Genomic DNA, 18,565 nt, shown 5'->3' with positions numbered 1-18,565 from the left:
TTTACAAAAATTACTTAAATATTTGTGAGTTTAAAGAACAATTTCAAGTAAAAACAAGACAAAAAAATCAAGTTTGAGTTTGGATTTGAAATTAAATTTATTTCCAATTATTCAAATATCAGGAATCCATTCCAACACATACGGATAAAAAATGATCCGATTTGGCGATTAGTATGAAAATTATGTAAAAATATAGAAACGTCTAAAATTTCCTAAAATTTAAGAATTAAACAATCAATGAATCAAGATGAATTAAAACAAATTCATTTATCGACAGTTAGGTTACACATTAAGACGAAGATAATGTCTAAGTTGTTTAAAAATATTTAGAGGCACAAAATCTTAGTAAAATTTCAAAAAATGTCTAAAATGAGATTTGTTAATAATTTGAGAGGAAATTCCACTTGTAAAGTGACACTATACTTCTCGCAGCACCACACAATCGTTTAATATTTACAATTTGTCTTTTAACCACTGTTTATTTCCATAAATTTACCTCAATCCTCCTTTATACCACTTTCTGAACGTAGTTTTTTAAAAATTTCTCCACACATCTGGCCCTGGACAAAGTTTTCCTATGCTTCTTAAAATGTGTTGATAATAAAATTTGAAATGAGAAAGTATTTGATTTTCGCTTTGGGCTCTGTAGTTTACGCTGTCGTTTGGGCAAGCGGGAAGTTCATCTATTACTTCTTCCAGTCATTATCTCTTCTGGTTAGGAAATACTATTCTTATCAAGCTTCCAAGAACACTGGACCTAATGCAGTTCACTGGCTTTTTTTCTAGCTCTTATATTTAATACTTGTTTTCCAAGTGTATTTTGTAACATATTAGTTTTTACATATACTACAAAGCAGTTAAAGTCTAACGTTATCAAACTTTTCCACTGAAGATGAATGATGAAGTTGGGAATTACTTGCAATTTCAAGTTGATTCAAGACTGAATCTTCTTCCTTTTCTCTTTCAGTCTTCATTCTGTTTAATGATTCACTTATTTCATCCTTTGCATTCCTCAATCTTCTAATTTCATTTATATCATTATTATATTGTACATAGGAATATATATTATATACTCTGTGAACTCATCTTTGGATATTTGTTTTATCTGATACATTATCAAAAATTATCAATATAATATATAATTGTGTAAAGAAAAAACTTGTTGATATATTCTGAAGGCTTGACTTAATTTGTTCGTTTCTATATTAACATATTAATGTAGTATATACAGATATATTGTGTGCCTAAGAATATACCGATTTGTATTGCTTTGACAATATTTTTTACTGAATTTTGATAATTTGTGTTTAAGTTCTCGATGTGTAAATTGTTAAGGCAAATTAACTCGGAAAGTGTATCTTTCTTTTCATTTAAAAATTCTATATCGCCCTTAAACTTATCAACTTCTGAGTACAAATTGGATGACTCAAACAACGTTTTAACTCCTTCGTTTAAACGTTTTTTAAACTCCTCCAAGATCTATGGTATCAATTTGTCTTAAAACTTACGTTTTTAGAGTTGTTTGAATAGTTTTTGACCATCAAATTTACCTTTTCATTCAAGTTACAAATCACAATACATTGTTTTTTCTTATCCAAAATCAAGTTTATTTCATCCAAATATCTCTCAATCATCAACATTTTATCTTGTAATTCCTACAAATTTATATTAATCCAAAAAATTGTTATAAAATACCTTTTGGCGTTCTTCTACACATTTTAACACTTCTGCAAATCTCTCATCTAATGAATCCAATCGCACCAAAACTAACTATAAACACATTATCATTGTAGTAATTAACAATAATTTAAGGAATTAATAAGAATCAAACTTCTAAGCAGTTTGTGCTCCAATTTTTAACTTCAGATTTCATTGTAAATTAAGTAAATTATAAAGAAAATGTTATAAAATTAATTTGATTTATTTTTAGGGTCTTTTCTGTCAGAATCTGAGTAGAGTCCACCATTAATGAGACTAATTTCAACAAGCGAGCCGAATAACATCATAAACGCACACAAACCGGGCAATTTCTTGTAAACATTAATTCTCGGTAACGCTTTACTACCCTATTAACAAATTAACAAGTAATTAGACCAACCTCCATCAACGAAAATTCTCGAACCTGACTAGAGAGAAATTCCTACACAATTATTTTCATCTATATTATTTCACAGAGAATAAATTATTTATAATTTAATGATGAGAAATATCTGGAATTAACAAAATTATGAGTATGTTGTGATATAACAACACATCGTTTAATATAGTGTTGTAATACCAGTATAATTTTGTGGTTTAATTATCCACTTTTTTTATTTTTAATTTAAAATGGGATTCTTTAAGTTTTTATTGGTTCTTTATACGTTTATACGCTTATCAAATGTGAGATCACGTTATTTACTGTTAATTTTACAAATTACTAGATATAAATATATATTATTTACTATATTAAATATGGTAATAATTATTATGTAGTGTTCTCATGAGTTTTTGGCTCATAACTTTGTACAATATCATGTTGGAGGTAATGACTATGGCCTTCCTCACCTGGCAGTTGACGGCAAGTTACGCTACCTTTTACCTGGGAATTTCGGACTTACCGATTCATCGGACAAATTTCTATCTAGTATGATTTCCAGAGGCAGGACTGTTTACTTGCTTCGTCTGGAGGATCTTTTAACAAAGCGTTTTTATTGGCTTTTTTTCAAGAATGTTCTCAAGACCAATAACGTTCTTCTTCTTACACTTCCTCCTAAGGATACCGTTTTATCTGGAAAAAATAAGAAATGCGACGAGGCCTTTGCCACAGATTTCTCTAACTCAAACTTACCAAAATGCAGTGATTCCAACCAATTACACCAGGAAACTCTTTTAAAATTCGAGCAGTTTTTATATAAATCTAAACCTAAATGTTCTTTATCAGTGACTGAATATAATGAAAGTGTTGAAAACGTCTTCAATTTAACCAAATCTTCAAGTATTTTTTACCAAATTACAAATATAACTATACATTCCATTTCTATATCAGGAGATAAATGTTATTTAGAAAAATTATTGGGAGATGATGTACGTGTTAACGCAAAAGGCTTTGAGTCAAACTTAGTATCAAATTTCTTAACTCTAAACCTCTACGTATGTTTTTAACCACATAATTAGTAAAATATTTATTACCAAACCAAGCTATATCATATTTTATTAGGGAGAATTAAATACTGAGAAAAGTGATAGTGATAATGATAATTCTGATACGAAGAGAAAAAAGATATTGGTTACTGTTAACATTGATACATTCAGCGTTTTGCAAACATATTCAAGTACTACCCAAAACAACAGTAGTTTGATTTTAACCCTTGAGCTTTCCAGACTCTTGAAGGACGTTAAGAGCGAGTTTTACGACCTAATGTTTCTATTTTACTCAGGATCCGTGATAAATTACTCTGGTCTGAGACATTTTTTACACAACTATAAAAAAGATGATATCGAATTTGCAGTTAATTTCCAGGACTTGTCTGGAGATAAATTATACTTTTATACCCTCAATGATTTCTTCACTAACTTAGAACCTTTTCTCAGGGTATTACTATTAATATCTTAGTTACTTAGTTATTACTTCATTCTGGCCACTCATTAACAAACCTTTGTGTCTAATATGATTATAGGAATTTGATCCATCGTTTGAGAATGTTGTGAAACAGGAAAATCCTTTGAAAAAAGATGAAACCGTTGATGAAGAAAATAAAGAAAAAGACGTAAATAATCATCAGAGTAGATTTAACAATTTATCAAATGTTGAATTAAATCTACCAAACGAACTTGACACCTTTAAGTCATTTACAGTTACCACTACCAGTGAAGCCACACCACTATATACAAGATGTTATTCTCTTAATTTCAAGTTCGTTCCTCTGCTCTATACAGGGTTTACTTAGTTACAATTATAAATTTTTATCCAATATAACCACCTATAATCCATTGTTTAGGCTTGATTATAATTTATTAACACAAAGAACTGTTGATTTCGCTCAAGTCTTTTTGAGCCTACTAAAATCAGATGATCAATTAAAATTTGACGTATCAGTTATTTACTCTAGATTATCAATGTTAACAACTGTTCAGATGGAGGAAATAAAAAGCAATGTAAAGAAGTGGGATGAAGTATTGAGTGAGCCTAGAAACGTTTTAACGACGAATTTGTTATTGTTGGATTCTGTGAAGGAAGTAGTTTCACATTTGGAGTCAAACTTGGGCAAGATTCAGGTACAGAACTTTAGAACTCACATCCACGAACACAAGTTCTACTCTTCTGTGCCCAACAATTGCAATGTCTTCGTAGCAAAGCACCCAGCATTTGATCTCCTAATCGTACTAGCTGTAACTGTATACATCCTGACCATCTGGAGCCTCGTCAGAGGGTCTCCCAAAGTGGCCATCAACGACATCGCTGACATGTTCCAGCAACTATTTAATGAAAAGAATTTCAAATTTAAAACTAAATAATCACTCACTTATGGTTTTAATATACTCCACATACTTATATTTATATACTAATTTACTATACTATTTGTGTATATGTATAGTAATGTATATGGTTGATAGTATAGAATCACTATAATATAGTATATAATGCGAAAAGTATATTAATCTAATTTATTGCAGACAGCAAAGGTTTGATTCCATTCACGAGCAACCTTTTCTGCTCCCACACGGTCAGTTTTGAAATGATTAGCAACAGACGCATCGAGCGGATCATCAGGTTCAGGGGCCGATAAAAGTGCCTGAATACTAAGTAAAACAGTCCTGATTTGTAAAGCAGGACTCCACTTGTCCTTTAGAATGTCGAGGCAAATACGACCGATTTTATCAATGTTAGGATGGTAAATACTGGTTAGGAAACGCACTTTTGGCGGGTCCATAGGGTAATGCTCAGGCAAAAACAACTCTAGAATATAAACTCCACCCTCATAAGGCGTGGAATCCGGTCCTTGCATATGTATTTTAAAATGCCGATCATTTCCAACAAATAACTCGGCCTTTATTCCAGGTGCTACATAATAGTATTATTTTATTATATAATTAATGAATTTTTATACTGTATATATTAAAATATATTATTATTATATTATTATACTATAAAATATGGATTATAGTATGATATACGAATTATATTAAGGTATATTATATATAATTGGAAAAAAAATAAAATGTAGAAATAAAAAACGTACGAGAATCAGTAGCGAGACTCTCAGTCTCTTTGAGAATTCGCTTAGAAGCCATGAGAAAAAAATTAAGATAGGAAGAGAGAAATTAGGAAAATCTGCTCCCCATATGAACTCCGAATTCCCATACACAAAGAATTCGCTTATATTATTCCTTTTTCGCTATCAGGACAAAGTAGTTGTTTGAACTTAAAATTTTCAGTCATTTTAATCCGACGCCCGGCCGGACCAATGTGTGTTTTAGCGGGTAGATTTATGTCTGGATTTTTTTGATTTTTTTTCCAAATCACCTTAGGCACAATTTGGTACAATATTAATTTAAAGAGTTCAAATACCGGCGAGTAGTATAACTAGTATTGAGAAGGTGTGTAGAAAATGAGTCAGATCTCGGGTACGGAATCCTCGGCAAATCTGTTGTCGAGCACACAGAACTCGTACCTTAATCAGTTCCAGATTATGACCTCGTCGGAAGACGAAACTTCGAAATTGCTCGACTTTTACGACCGCGTTTCCTCCGGCACTGTGAATCTGCACCCTTCATCTCAGAACGACGACTCCGTGGAACGAAAAAAGAAACTTTTGGATAGGCTAAACCAGGACGTTTTGGCTGAATATGAAGACGCCCGTAAGAGTGTCATCATTGCACAGCAAAATTACAAGTCCTTGGTTGATCGTTTTTTAACGTTTGCATCCGAAAATAAACAAATTTACTCCAAAACTGTACAACTTTATGAAGAGGCCTTTAAGGAGTATGAGAAATCAGCCGCCACAACTAACCTCCAAATGCCAATGCACCTACGAATCATTGTCAATTTAAGCCTCTTGTACCTCAGGGCAGACAACGCAAATTCACTCACAAAACTATTAATAAAGTCACCATACGTTTCATTCCAGGCTTTTGAAGATGCAATTGGCGAGATTTGGAAGAACCAAGCCACTAAGGTACCACTCCCCTCACCAAAACTAGGAATCTGCGGCTGGCTTGGAAGACACCATGTTACCCCAAGAGGTTTATCATCAACTATGATCAACACACTTGTTGCGGTTGAAGGAGTTATTAACAAATGTAACACCCACTTTCTACCTAGTTATATACCATAAACATGCATGAACTAGTGTTACACAGATAGAATAGGTTGTTATCAAAAAATTTACATACACATTATATACCAATAAATAATTTATTGTAGGTTCTGGAGTGTATCCTAAGTTGAGTACGAGTGTGTATGTTGGCGAGGATTTGTTGGACGTATACAACGAGAGAGAAAAGATGGTTTACATAAGGAACCACTACGACTTGACTGACTTGAACAAGACTAAAGTGGACACCACAATGCCACCTCCAGTTGATCCCCAGGGAAAAGTGGTGTTTAGACAGGAGGTAGGCCTCAGTAACTTTAAGAACTATCAGACGTTTGTACTTCAGGAAACACCAGAAGACTCATCTTTGGGTCAAATGCCCAGATACGTCTCAGTGATAGTTCAAGACGACTTGTGCAACAAGGTGAAGTGTGGTGATAGAGTTCGCATTTGGGGAGTTTACAGGATGCTAACACCTAATACACTTAACTCAAGCACAATTGGAAGTAGTATAGGAAAGCCGTTTCTGGTGGCAAATCATCTTCTAATTAAGGACCAGTATAGCTTTTCTAACACTACTGTTATCACAGATGATGACAGGGCTAAATTCAAGTATTTGGCAGGAAGAAATGACACAATAACTGTTCTTACCAACAGTGTGGCTCCTTCACTTTGTGGTCTTTCACTTGTAAAGAAGGGGATTTTGCTAATGCTTGTTGGCGGTCATTTGAATCCAATGAATGATTCTCAACAAACGTCCTACAACTCTAAGGAATTAGATTCTGAAAACCCTAACGAAAATCTATTCACCAGTGGAGAGACTAGGGAAAACTTAAGAGGTGATATTCACGTGTTACTGGTTGGCGACCCAGGTTGTGGGAAATCTCAACTCCTTAGGTTTGTAATGGCACTACTTCCCAATACAATTTCTACCACTGGCCGAGGTTCCACCGGTGTTGGTTTAACTGCTGCAATTGTACAGGATGAAGGTACTGTTTTGCGGAGCTTCCCACTACTAGATTAGTTATATTCCTCCTGATTACTTAGATTTACAAACTTTACGTAGTTTTACAGCTAACCATAGCATTAACTATGTAGTTTAGTATACAGTTAACCTATAAATCACTGAGTAACAATTTTATTAGAAACCGGAGAACGTAAAGTTGAGGGAGGAGCCATGGTTATGGGGGACAGAAAGATAGTCTTGATTGACGAGTTTGACAAGATGAACTACGCAGACAGAGTAGCAATTCACGAAGTCATGGAACAACAGACGGTTTCAGTGGCAAAGGCAGGAATCCACACCACCCTAAACGCAAGATGCACAGTACTGGCAGCCGCTAATCCTCTCTACGGCTGCTGGTCTGAAGATATGCAAATTAATGAACAATTAAATTTTGAATACTCACTACTATCTAGGTACGTCATTTCAGTTATTTCCACTATTTTCTAAGATAGTTTTACATACTTTACATATTAAATTTGTTATCACGAGTTTACGCGAATACTCCCAGACATTATTATGGGTAACTACTTAGAATTCTATCTCATATTTGTGTAGATTTGACTTGATATTTATTGTGCGTGATGTGAACAATGAGATGCAAGATGATAGAATAGCGGATGCGATTTTGAGGAACATAACACAAAAGTCGAGGCCTGTACCATCAATTAACAGGGTGAACAAGTCATCAGTTATCCAACCGATTCAAAGTGACCTTCAATTGCAAGTCCAGTACACAATAACAACAGTGAACAACACTGGGTCTGATTTTAAAACTGACACTGTAGGTGCAGAAGCTGATTTGCAGGCGAATCAAGAGAAGAATACTGCTAGAATGAGGACAGGAAGGGTTTTGAGAAGTGGTAGAACTACTGGACGGACAAGCACTTCAGACCGTATGGACTCCCTTTTTAATAACAACTTGAGTTACTTAGATGACAATGGAGTTGAGCATGAGATTCTTGACCTTTCGACACTTAAAAAGTACATTTACTACTGCAAGGACATGTACTACAAGGAGATGCATAACGCAAAGAACTGGTCACCAGGACCTGAACTAACTCTTTTGGCACGAAATGAGATCAGCAAGAGTTACTCCCAGATGCGCCAGAGATGCAAGGATAACAAGAAGAAGTTGTTACAGCTTGTTTCTCCTCGTACTTTGGAAGCTATTCTGAGGCTCTCAACAGCATTTGCAAAGCTCAAACTGAGTAGATACATAACCAAGGAACATGTAAAAGCCGCAGTGAAGCTCTTGAACTATACTATTTTCGGAGATGTTTACACAACTAAGGATTCCAGTAAGAAGGACGAGGACGTTGATTTCAGCAGTGGCTCAGAAAGTGATGATGATTTCGTTGATGCAGACCTACTCTCATCTGACGAGGAGCGTGAGAATTCTAGAACCAGTAGAAGAGGCAGCACTTCTAAGGGCAACAAAAGACTTAAACGTTCCAAACAAACTACTACCACCACAACTGATAAAAAGGCTGACAAAACTGCTGAAAGTTCAGAAACCACGGATGAACAACTTTCACTGGAGTTTAACAAGAATTTAATGGACAACTTGCAAAAGTTGGATTATGGTGATGGTGTTGCGTTGAATGACTTATTTGCAGCCTACAAATCCTACGAAAAGGACCTATCCCTGGCTAAGTTTAAGAGCCTGTTGGTTAACTTGTCAAACTCAGATAACGCTCCAATTGTTTATGCACAAGACGATGAAAAGGTTTATACTTGCTAATTTCAACAATTATCTATTTATAATTTCATGCACGCATGTATACCGTACAATACGTACATATTGTATGTATACAGATTATACTCATTATGTACATTTACCCCTTTGTACATACACTACCATACATAGATATAACATATCAAGTATAACAAGAGCATATTAAATGAAACACTGAGTTTTGAAAAATCTAGTGATATGATATACAGAGAAAGCGGAAGTGAGGACAACAACAAGAATTTCAAGCAAATAGAAGACTAGAATCCAGTTATTCATTGACTTGTAGTGGTCATAAAGTTTAGTGGAGTTGCGGTTCTCGGAAATTTGGTACTCCTGAATCACGTTTGCGGATGCGATGAAGTGGTGTAAGTGACTCGTTAAACTCTCCACTTGCTGTTTCTTAGCAGTTGTCTAAACAAAAATTAGGATTTTCCATAAAAAATAACTATTATAATTAAGAGCAAACTTCATAATTTACATCGTATTGTGATGAATCTCCGCCTGAGCTGACGTCTGCGATTTCAAAATTCAGCGAGATTTTACACATTTGACTCATGTACCAAAGTCGTCCAGGACAATGAACACAGATATTATAATTACCAGTTGATGGCGAAACAAAAGACAGACGTTCTAAACAATGTAATAAACATGAATACAACATACTATGGGCTTGGTCCTGGTCTAGTTTCATATTCTTTAAAACTCGCCTTTCATTATCTGATATAGATAAAACACAGTCTTTACCTACATCAAATTATATAATATTATACAAAGGTAAGCATAATGGATATGTAATTTATATAACGGTATTTAACTGTATACAATAGTTAATAATATTAGATATATAATAATATGAATAGTTAAAATAGTTTAAAGGATTTAATCAAAAAATATGTAAAGTAAATGATTATAACCTTCTTCTGAGATGAGATCATACGAGACTGATAAAAGAGCCTTTTCAGGCACATTTTCGAAAAAACAGCGTTCGCCATTTTGAGGAACCAGAAAATATAAGGAAAGAGACGATTTAAAAAATAAATTAAATATTACAAACAGAGAAATTATATCCATTTCATTTGCCTTCCATAATATTACAAATTAATTCATCTGTTAATTAATGATTTCTCTGATACTCCCCATTATCAAGAGCTTTCTTGATTTTAAAACAAATTTATTATATTATTAAACTAACCAATTTTTAACTTTAATTATTGTTAAATCTATAACATTTCTTTGTTAGTCATAAAATTTCTCAAATGTGTAAATTCCTGATTCTCAAATCACTTTCACCTGAAAATAATGTGAAATGACAATTATTTCCCCTTTTAGATTTAAAAATATCGCAGAAAATTTTATCATTTCTACCTTTTCTTCTAGAAGGTCATTCACTAATTCTTTCAATTCCTCAGTTTTTAGACGTTTTATTTCAATTCCTACACATTCTAATGGTTTATCTACTGATTTTAAATATATTTTAACTTTTAATTCAAATTTCAATAAATTAGTAAATTCTCCTAATATTAATAGCGTACGAACGTTCTCTACCAGGAATATATCAGGTCGTTTATTTTACAGGCGTAGGCCTAAGATGGTTCCTCGTTACAAGCCTAAGAAGCGGAGGTCATGTTGGCTTGAAGGAGCTCCTCAGAAGAAGGGCATTGTAGTAACCGTTAGGCTTGTAACTCCTAGGAAACCAAATTCTGGTTTAAGGAAGGTGGCTAGAGTTAGACTTACCACTGGAAGAACAGTAACTTGCCACATTCCTGGTCAAGGCCACAATCTTCACACTCATTCTGTTGTTTTAGTTCGTGGCGGTAGATGTCAGGACGTCAGTGGCTGTCATTACACTGTTGTTAGAGGTAAATATGACCTTCTACCTGTCAAGAACCGGGCTTCTTCAAGGTCTAAATACGGCATTAAAATGACCGAGGAAATTAAGAATAAAAGAGCGATTAGGAAACAGGAAGTCCCAATCACCACTCAACTTGACCGTGAAATATTCAATGAAATTAGGGCCAGTGACTGGGTTAATCCTGATGGAACTCCCTTTGAGGGTAAAATTGGTCCTGATCAAAACATTCCCTTTGATATTTTCACCTTTAACACTCGATGGAGATCCATTATACATAAATCACAATCATAACACTCAATACAGAATGTACACTAATATACTATTACTATACTACATATTTAATACTACACACTATTATCATAAATTTATAGTATTATGAGATTAAATGTCATGAACTGGTAAGTTGTTTAATTGGTCAAGAGCTAGTTTTAGTGCGTTGATTCTGTAATCAATAGGAGATAAACCGTATACTGTTTTAACTTGTTCTGGGCTTGCGTATGAAAAGTTTATCTTGGATATCAACTCCTGCTTACATTCTGTTGTTGACTTTATTATCATGGGCACATTCATATCATTATACTCTATCGTTTCATACTCATCTGATTCCACACTATTATCAACACTATTGTTTACTATACTATTATTGTACACCATATTATTATCATATGATATACTATCATTATCTCCGTAACCATAATTGTCTCCAATGGTGTTTGAATCACTATAACTTAATGAGTAGGACGAGTTGGAGTTGTATCTGGTATCCAGTGACGTTGACTTTGTAAAATCACTGACACTTGAGTTTAAAGAAGCCGGATGTGTAAAGAATAAAACATGTTTCACTCTTCTAGCCAAACGGTCAACTCTTTTCATATACTTTACATCCCTCTAAGATACACAATAATGGTGTTGTTATTTAGTAATATTAGTTATAAATACTTAACTGTAGTACTAGTACAGTAGTGTAAAAATTACCTTGAGTAGTTTATTGTAATTATCCATTTAACCAAACATTTTAGAGAACATTTTCTTCTGCTTTTGTAGCTCCAACTTTATCTTCTTCTCCACTCGATCACATATCTAAACAATTTTAACACAACCAGTAATTTAATAATTTGGTAATAATAAAATGATCTAACTATTTAGTGATAATATAACAACTTAATCATTTCAATGAATAAAATAGTTAGATGGATACAATTTTGAAATCTTGATTATTAGCGTCCAGTTGTAATCCTTGATTGGCGTCTTTTAGGGAATTTTCAAAATCATTTAACTTTTCATAGGCCACTGCTCTTCTGAACAACGCCTTGGTGTTCTTTGGGCTAAAAAATATTAGAACACCACTAAAATTTTAAGAAAGAAATAAAATAATTATTTATTTTTGTAAAAGATTCTTCTATTAAAAATAACAATAAATTTAGAAATTTTATAAAAAATTTAGTAACACAGTGGGGACCACCTTACACATCCAAATAGCCAGCAGTATATATAACTAAGTACTGAGACAATACCTTATATCAAGAGCTGAAGTACAACATGACACTGCTTTATTATAACTCGCTGGTACATCCATTCTCAAGTAACACTAAACCAATATAATTGTTATATACTGTTATTACTACTATACACCAATATTAGTAGTACTATCAACTCCAACACTAGTATGACTATATATTAATAGTGTATAACTAGTGAATTAAGGGTATGATAACAAATGTTATAAATTTACCATGGCTAGATTTAAGTTTGTTGCTAATCTGAGTTGATTGATGACAGTTTTTTCATCTTGATTTGGGTTAGTTACTTTGGCACAGTACTGAATAACCTTGATGTAGTGTTGAATTGCAAGTTCTACGTTCCCTGCCCCTATTAACTCATTTCCTTCATCCTTATTCTTTTGTGCTCTTTTTATACAGGTCCCATTTGGCAACACAACATCCATATCAACTTCCTTTTGTACATGATTTATTGGCAAACTCTCACTCAGTTTCTGATCCTTTAACCTCTGTTCAGCATCTTTTTCAAGTTTTAGTAGGTAATCTGGTGCCAATTCTTTAACTTTTTCTTGTACACTTGATAATGAATTAGTACACGATTCTGAAGTGACGCTTTTGTCACTTATTGACTGGGTACTGAATGACTGTAGACCATCTAAAAGTGCACCAATTTTCTCCATAGTTTCTGGATCAACTGTGTGCTTATAAGTACCTGTCAAGTCATTTCTTGTCTTTATCACGTAATTATCAATCTCATTTAATATCATCATCTTATTCATTTCTTCCTGTTCCACATTTCTTACATATTTCTCACGTTCTAGCATTTCATTATAATGAGCTGGATCTGGGTAAGTGGTCTCAGTCTGTGTTGTTTGTCCCATGGAATTAACCAAAAGACTTGTAGCCCCGTACGACACTGCTGAGGTAGTATCAAGTGATGTTCTAACACCTCTGACGCAGTTCAATAAGCCTGAATATTCCGTTGCAAGGTCCTTAATAAAAGGCATTCTTGAACCCCCGCCTAACATTTCAAATGAATAATATCCCACCCCTTCATCCACTTTACTCATTACTTCCTTCATCAAATTATTTAATCCATTCTAATCATTCAATAATATATTATATATTAAATAGTATTTTATAGTTGATATTATGTTATAGTGTATAGTTATGTAAAAAATACTTGAATGGGCTGTGTGAGTAAGTGTAATTGTTGTCTGGCGACAATAGTGGAGAAATCGTCATCATTTGGTAATACTCTTTCAACATCTAGTTTTACGTCATTTAACACACTCAATTCTTTTACACATTTTACACACTACAATATTATATATACTATATAAATAATACAATTAGCTATATTTATCTAGATAAATCATACTGATTTGTATAGATAATATGACTGTCTTGACGGAATTTCAAGTTTAGTATTATAATTCTTTTCAATTTGCTGTTTAATGTAATCACATAAAACCTCAAAAACCTAAATTTTAATTTATGAAAATGTAAAAAATTACTTGATATGTTCCTATAGTGTCTGTTGACGATTCTGAGATAATTTTGGCTGTCAACGTTGATTCTTCTGAGGCGATTTCAGCCACAAAAAAAGTTGTATGAACAAATCCAACATCCAAAAACACAACTCTCATCCGTTGATTCACTCCAGTTTCACCGTTCTGAGTGCCTTTTAAGTTTACAAACTCATTATATGCGTCTGGCAATTGAGAATCCGACCATCTCTTCAATATACATTCCGATTCTTTGAATAATTTCACTTCCTTCAGTTCTAATAAATTATTACATTGATAATATATATAACATTATTAACTGTATGTAGTGCTACATTATCTATATACAAATGAATAAAAATCGTACTCAGTAATGAAAGAGAATATTGTACAGATTTCTTAAACTGTTCTGTAAGGTAAGTTGGCACTGCAATTGATAGCATAATCTTCTCATTACTGTCATTTGTACAGTTGAATTGAGTTCTAACAGTATGTAGAAGTTTATTTACAAAGAAAGCGTAGGCTTCAAAGGGGTGAACGAGTAGAGGAGAATCGTCAAAAGTTACTTTAAACGATCCCGTGGCCTCATCAACGTCCGATAAAAACAAATAACGGTGTTCCTTCACGTATTTTAACAATTCTTCTTTCCCCAAACCCACGATATATGGTAGTAGCTATAAAATATATAACATTAATCTTGCAATAACTAAGATAAATCAAGGAAAATAAAGGTAATTAAGGGTATACTGGGATAGTATTTCTGAACAAAGTTGATGACCTGGCTTCAGCTTCTTCTCCATAAATCCTGTAAAACATTATAATATTATAATTAATGAACAAATAAAATATCTTTCACATATATACGTATGTACATAAAACATACCTAAGCCTTTTATCAAATGAAATAATTGAGGGAGTTTGTCTGTTTGCAAGCCGATTAACATGAAGATTAATCTTGTTGTTATTATCAACAACTGAAACCCTGCAAGAATCTCCACCGAAATCAAGTCCAACTCTCACGTAGCCTTCCACATCCATTTTCACAAGTATTTTTTTTATTTATCAACTATTGAAACAAAAGAATTTTTAACAAAAAACTAACTGTTTAAAGTCAAAATTCCACTGATATATTACTTTATATATACTATTTGTATAGTGCTTAACCTGATTACAATTTACTGAGTTTATAGTGATATAATTAATACACATTTAGTAAATTAATGTATTTTCATTTAGATCATGTTAGAATCTAATAATGAATCGCAAAATGATTCCTCTTATTTGATTGTTGACTTTGATAATCTTAACTTTGATTATAAATCTGTTTTTGTCAATTTTTTGGGCACAATCACCAATGCTATTGATAACACATTAATTTCTCCTTGGAATTATGATATTAGCTCTGATTCAGTAAATAAAAACTCAGATTTATCCGATAATTTAGAACAAACTTGTATAAAAAACTGTATAAATAAACTATTAAAGGCAGATTTAATAAATTTTAATTTAATCGAAGAATCTTTGTCAGCTTTAAACTCAGTTTTATCATCTGAAAGTAGTAAATTGAACCCAAAATTAAACTCATTTTGTAAAGTATTTAATGGGTCAACTTTATATTATTTAAATGCCAAAGATGGCAAAATCTCTATAAATGAACTTAGAACTAATGATAATACAACTTTAGAAAATTTAAATCAATTATTGTACCAATTCCTGTTACTTGGTTTACACACTTTCCCACCAAGTTCTCTTCTAAATGTTGGCAAAAATTTGGCCAATTTAACTTATTTTAGTGATTATTATGTTAGTTCAATTGGTTTAAAAGATTTTAATAATTATAGCATTATACTAATCACTTCCTTTCCTGAATCCACACTAAACTATTTTACTATTCACGGTAATTTTACACATTTTAATCATAATTTAGGTATGACTCAGGATCATTTAAACTCAATTTCCATAATTAATACATTCGAAGATATTAAGATTAATCCCGATAGTCTATTGTATGGCTCCATTAAAATAGTTTCTAACAATAAACATTTTGTCGATAATACAACACGTATTTTCTATTTTACCTTGTTACACCTGTGAATTAGGGTATTTGTTGGGAATTCTAGGGGAAAATTTAGATGTAAATAAAACTCATGTAAAAAAGGGCTCTTCAGAAAGGTAATGTTTGTATCTTTTTATTCATAGTTTAGACCGTTAAAAGTGGATTTGGAGAGCGCTTTGGATGTTAATACCTTATCTGGAACTTTAGGCTGTTTCTTACTTTTAAAGTATTACTACTCAGTTATATTCATATGCTTACTTATATTTTCAAATTTCAACAATATGTGTAGAAATAGAGTTAAAATAGTTGGTGAAGTGTTTAAAGGTTCGGGACGTGGTCTACCATTACTTGGCATCTCAACCGCTAATCTTAAATGCAATTCATTTCCACATCTCATTACAGGTACTAATATCATACTTATCTCATCAATTCTCTCACCAGTACAATGATTAAATAGGGGTATACATTGCATATGGATATATATATGGCAGTAAAGAAGTATCAGAAGATACATGTGTAAATTCAATAGTATCTATAGGATTTAACCCTCATTTCTACGGAGAAAACTACTCTGTAGAACCTTACTTTTATCATAAATTTAATGACTCTCTTTTGGGATTAAAAGTACACTTGGATATTTACGGCTACTTAAGAACTGATTCAAAATACAACTCACTTGAAGACCTAGTTCAAGCAATCCAATCTGACTTACACTTAAATAAACTCATTTTAACCTCCATCAATAATGTATAATATCCGTACTACATCCAATGTATATATAGTATATAGTATAGTGGATAAGAGATTATGCGACGAGTGTTCCTGCGGTGGAAGCTTGGTACTTCCAGGTGGCGGGAAGTTGCCTCTTTTTCTTATAATATCTAGCAAGTCTATGGATCCTGGACTCGACCAGAATGAGTCTAAACTTTGAGTCCTTGTCGTTCAAGTTGTGCTCCATATGCTTTCTCATAGACACTGCCTTCTTTATTAAAAAGTACAAATCCTCAGGAATCTCAGGCGCTAATCCTAAATAAATATTAATACCATCCGTTATAGGGGAAAAACTTATTATGATATTGGGGTAATAAATTAATATATGATAATTACCTTGTGCTTTAAGAATTCTTAATATTTTATTATTGGTAACGGCTTTTACTTGTGGAATAGCCATGGAATCACGTAATGAGACACCGATTTGTGATGGAGTTTGTCCTTTTTTGGCCAGTTTTGCAATTTGTTCCTCAACTTCAAAAGGTTTTGTTTTAAGCCAGGAAGGTGGCTTTCTACCGTAGGGAATACTCGAGGATGAGATACCCTTACCCTTTCCGTACATACGACCCATTTTCTCAAGAAATTAATAAATATTATTAATCTTAAATAATAAAACCGTTAAGCATAAAATTAATCTAATTTTTTTGATACATGGGGCAATGTGGTATTCTACACCCTTTTATACCAATTATACCTCTAACCAATAAATAAACACATTAAAAATATGTATTTTAAACTAATGGGGAAATATTATAAACGAATGGGTCGGGTTGTAAAAAATTAATTTCTAGAGGTGAAATATGATAATATGGAATTTTTGATTTTTTTAACACCGCCCTTCGACGATGTTTTCAATACCTTTTTAAGGCCTTTTTTACTGTTGTCACTATTACTAACAGTATTATTCTTCACAGAGCTTTCCAACTGTTTACTCGTGACTGCTGAACCTTCATTCATTTCAACAGGCTTATTACCTAAGCCAGTGGCACTAGTACAGTTAGAGGAACCAATATTACTGGTAGCTCCAATTAGTTTGTTAATTGGAGTGGTGTTGTCATCATGTTTTTCTATAATTTTCCTAGCGTGTGTCAAGAATTCATATTTGATAAATCTAGGATCATACGATACATTTACTAAACCACATTATATTTATTTAGTCATAGCTCATAGCTATATCGAGGTTATGTGTAAATTGGTACTGATATGTTTGGTATTTACAGGGTAGGAATCACCGGTGTTAACAATGTGTTTATGTAAATCTTTGGCGTATTCTTGCAGAAACACCTTCTAAAAAATTATTAAAAGTATTTTAATGGTATAGTTAGGGCGATGAGTACCACTGCTGCTGCGAGTGTTGTTAGCGCCTTTTTGTTCATTTTCGGCATATGTTCGTCAATTTCGAGAATTCTCTTAATTCTAAAATTTGGAATAATGCGATCTGACATTTTTTAGAGTTTAGGTAAAAATTGTGAATAATAAAAAAATCTAAAAGTCTGCCCACCCAACACATAGATCACAATTAATTTGTTTCGAAAAGAGAAAATCAGAAAAAATTCCCTAGGAAGGTCAGCCCAAAAGTTTTTTGAGGTGTTTGTTTAGTTCCTTGAGCAGAGTCATGTTATAACACATGAAATACGCTACAACAATCAGTAATATTAAACACGTAGTTACAAACACAATCACGCTGATTTTATAGTAACGATCAAGTCGATCCATATCTTTTTAAACTATTTTTACACTATAAACACCACCACTATACCAATTAGTTGTGTTTTCACACTAAATCACTCATTTATCGTTTAAACACTTAAATCTTACACATTTTACACATCCTACACATTT

The 18,565-nt window shown here is 32.8% G+C and overlaps 11 protein-coding genes across 11 annotated transcripts; 4 read left to right on the top strand and 7 right to left on the bottom strand.

Moving 5' to 3' along the window:
• Positions 1 to 809: 809 nt before the first annotated feature.
• On the bottom strand, positions 810 to 1,873 carry TpMuguga_01g02755 (uncharacterized protein; the record flags this gene model as incomplete). The annotated part of the gene is made up of 7 exons (XM_061305270.1): positions 810 to 886; positions 917 to 1,020; positions 1,053 to 1,200; positions 1,257 to 1,479; positions 1,509 to 1,655; positions 1,696 to 1,770; positions 1,832 to 1,873. The coding sequence occupies 5 exons, from the start codon at positions 1,871 to 1,873 to the stop codon at positions 1,127 to 1,129; spliced, it is 561 nt and encodes a 186-aa protein (XP_061161966.1). The 3' UTR covers positions 810 to 886; positions 917 to 1,020; positions 1,053 to 1,126.
• Positions 1,874 to 1,910: 37 nt separating this feature from the next.
• On the bottom strand, positions 1,911 to 2,243 carry TpMuguga_01g02850 (putative integral membrane protein; the record flags this gene model as incomplete). The annotated part of the gene is made up of 2 exons (XM_061305286.1): positions 2,099 to 2,243; positions 1,911 to 2,066 (listed from the first exon to the last, which is right to left on the bottom strand). The coding sequence occupies exons 1-2, from the start codon at positions 2,102 to 2,104 to the stop codon at positions 1,911 to 1,913; spliced, it is 162 nt and encodes a 53-aa protein (XP_061161965.1). The 5' UTR covers positions 2,105 to 2,243.
• On the top strand, positions 2,153 to 4,532 carry TpMuguga_01g00509 (putative integral membrane protein). The gene is made up of 7 exons (XM_061305009.1): positions 2,153 to 2,382; positions 2,476 to 2,977; positions 3,047 to 3,132; positions 3,200 to 3,574; positions 3,660 to 3,895; positions 3,981 to 4,071; positions 4,117 to 4,532. The coding sequence occupies exons 1-7, from the start codon at positions 2,329 to 2,331 to the stop codon at positions 4,495 to 4,497; spliced, it is 1,725 nt and encodes a 574-aa protein (XP_061161584.1). The 5' UTR covers positions 2,153 to 2,328; the 3' UTR covers positions 4,498 to 4,532.
• Positions 4,533 to 4,625: 93 nt separating this feature from the next.
• On the bottom strand, positions 4,626 to 5,410 carry UBC36 (Ubiquitin-conjugating enzyme E2 35). Its single transcript, XM_760935.2, has 2 exons — positions 5,223 to 5,410; positions 4,626 to 5,044 (listed from the first exon to the last, which is right to left on the bottom strand). Exons 1-2 carry the CDS (start codon positions 5,272 to 5,274, stop codon positions 4,638 to 4,640), a joined length of 459 nt encoding a protein of 152 aa, XP_766028.1. The 5' UTR covers positions 5,275 to 5,410; the 3' UTR covers positions 4,626 to 4,637.
• MCM3 (DNA replication licensing factor MCM3) lies at positions 5,313 to 9,081 on the top strand. Its single transcript, XM_760934.2, has 4 exons — positions 5,313 to 6,282; positions 6,407 to 7,285; positions 7,442 to 7,715; positions 7,858 to 9,081. Exons 1-4 carry the CDS (start codon positions 5,592 to 5,594, stop codon positions 9,041 to 9,043), a joined length of 3,030 nt encoding a protein of 1,009 aa, XP_766027.1. The 5' UTR covers positions 5,313 to 5,591; the 3' UTR covers positions 9,044 to 9,081.
• A 103-nt stretch (positions 9,082 to 9,184) lies between these two features.
• Positions 9,185 to 10,257, bottom strand: TpMuguga_01g00506 (emp24/gp25L/p24 family/GOLD family protein). Its single transcript, XM_760933.2, has 4 exons — positions 10,230 to 10,257; positions 9,952 to 10,190; positions 9,504 to 9,781; positions 9,185 to 9,448 (listed from the first exon to the last, which is right to left on the bottom strand). The coding sequence occupies exons 2-4, from the start codon at positions 10,106 to 10,108 to the stop codon at positions 9,200 to 9,202; spliced, it is 684 nt and encodes a 227-aa protein (XP_766026.1). The 5' UTR covers positions 10,109 to 10,190; positions 10,230 to 10,257; the 3' UTR covers positions 9,185 to 9,199.
• On the top strand, positions 10,215 to 11,219 carry rps12 (ribosomal protein S12). Its single transcript, XM_760932.2, has one exon. It carries the CDS (start codon positions 10,344 to 10,346, stop codon positions 11,178 to 11,180), a length of 837 nt encoding a protein of 278 aa, XP_766025.1. The 5' UTR covers positions 10,215 to 10,343; the 3' UTR covers positions 11,181 to 11,219.
• A 34-nt stretch (positions 11,220 to 11,253) lies between these two features.
• On the bottom strand, positions 11,254 to 15,025 carry FKBP62 (Peptidyl-prolyl cis-trans isomerase FKBP62). Its single transcript, XM_061305008.1, has 11 exons — positions 14,780 to 15,025; positions 14,644 to 14,701; positions 14,264 to 14,570; positions 13,906 to 14,174; positions 13,770 to 13,871; positions 13,572 to 13,706; positions 12,622 to 13,488; positions 12,404 to 12,477; positions 12,088 to 12,214; positions 11,865 to 11,969; positions 11,254 to 11,777 (listed from the first exon to the last, which is right to left on the bottom strand). The coding sequence occupies exons 1-10, from the start codon at positions 14,932 to 14,934 to the stop codon at positions 11,892 to 11,894; spliced, it is 2,172 nt and encodes a 723-aa protein (XP_061161583.1). The 5' UTR covers positions 14,935 to 15,025; the 3' UTR covers positions 11,254 to 11,777; positions 11,865 to 11,891.
• Positions 15,026 to 15,135: 110 nt separating this feature from the next.
• Positions 15,136 to 16,705, top strand: anon-84Ea (Riboflavin kinase family protein; the record flags this gene model as incomplete). Its single annotated transcript, XM_760930.1, has 6 exons — positions 15,136 to 15,793; positions 15,824 to 15,958; positions 15,996 to 16,068; positions 16,101 to 16,178; positions 16,242 to 16,354; positions 16,410 to 16,705. 6 exons carry the CDS (start codon positions 15,136 to 15,138, stop codon positions 16,703 to 16,705), a joined length of 1,353 nt encoding a protein of 450 aa, XP_766023.1.
• Positions 16,706 to 16,743: 38 nt separating this feature from the next.
• On the bottom strand, positions 16,744 to 17,464 carry RPS13A (40S ribosomal protein S13-1). Its single transcript, XM_760929.2, has 2 exons — positions 17,060 to 17,464; positions 16,744 to 16,978 (listed from the first exon to the last, which is right to left on the bottom strand). The coding sequence occupies exons 1-2, from the start codon at positions 17,292 to 17,294 to the stop codon at positions 16,758 to 16,760; spliced, it is 456 nt and encodes a 151-aa protein (XP_766022.1). The 5' UTR covers positions 17,295 to 17,464; the 3' UTR covers positions 16,744 to 16,757.
• Positions 17,465 to 17,490: 26 nt separating this feature from the next.
• Positions 17,491 to 18,452, bottom strand: TpMuguga_01g00501 (uncharacterized protein; the record flags this gene model as incomplete). The annotated part of the gene is made up of 3 exons (XM_760928.2): positions 17,504 to 17,856; positions 17,923 to 18,010; positions 18,061 to 18,168. The coding sequence occupies 3 exons, from the start codon at positions 18,166 to 18,168 to the stop codon at positions 17,504 to 17,506; spliced, it is 549 nt and encodes a 182-aa protein (XP_766021.1).
• Between the last annotated feature and the right edge of the window lie 113 nt (positions 18,453 to 18,565).

This window comes from Theileria parva, chromosome 1, assembly GCF_000165365.1.
Source record: "Theileria parva strain Muguga chromosome 1, complete sequence, whole genome shotgun sequence".
Lineage (NCBI taxonomy): Eukaryota > Apicomplexa > Aconoidasida > Piroplasmida > Theileriidae > Theileria > Theileria parva.
The sequence above is the reverse complement of the archived record's forward strand: the minus strand, read 5'-3'. Positions and strand labels throughout refer to the sequence as shown.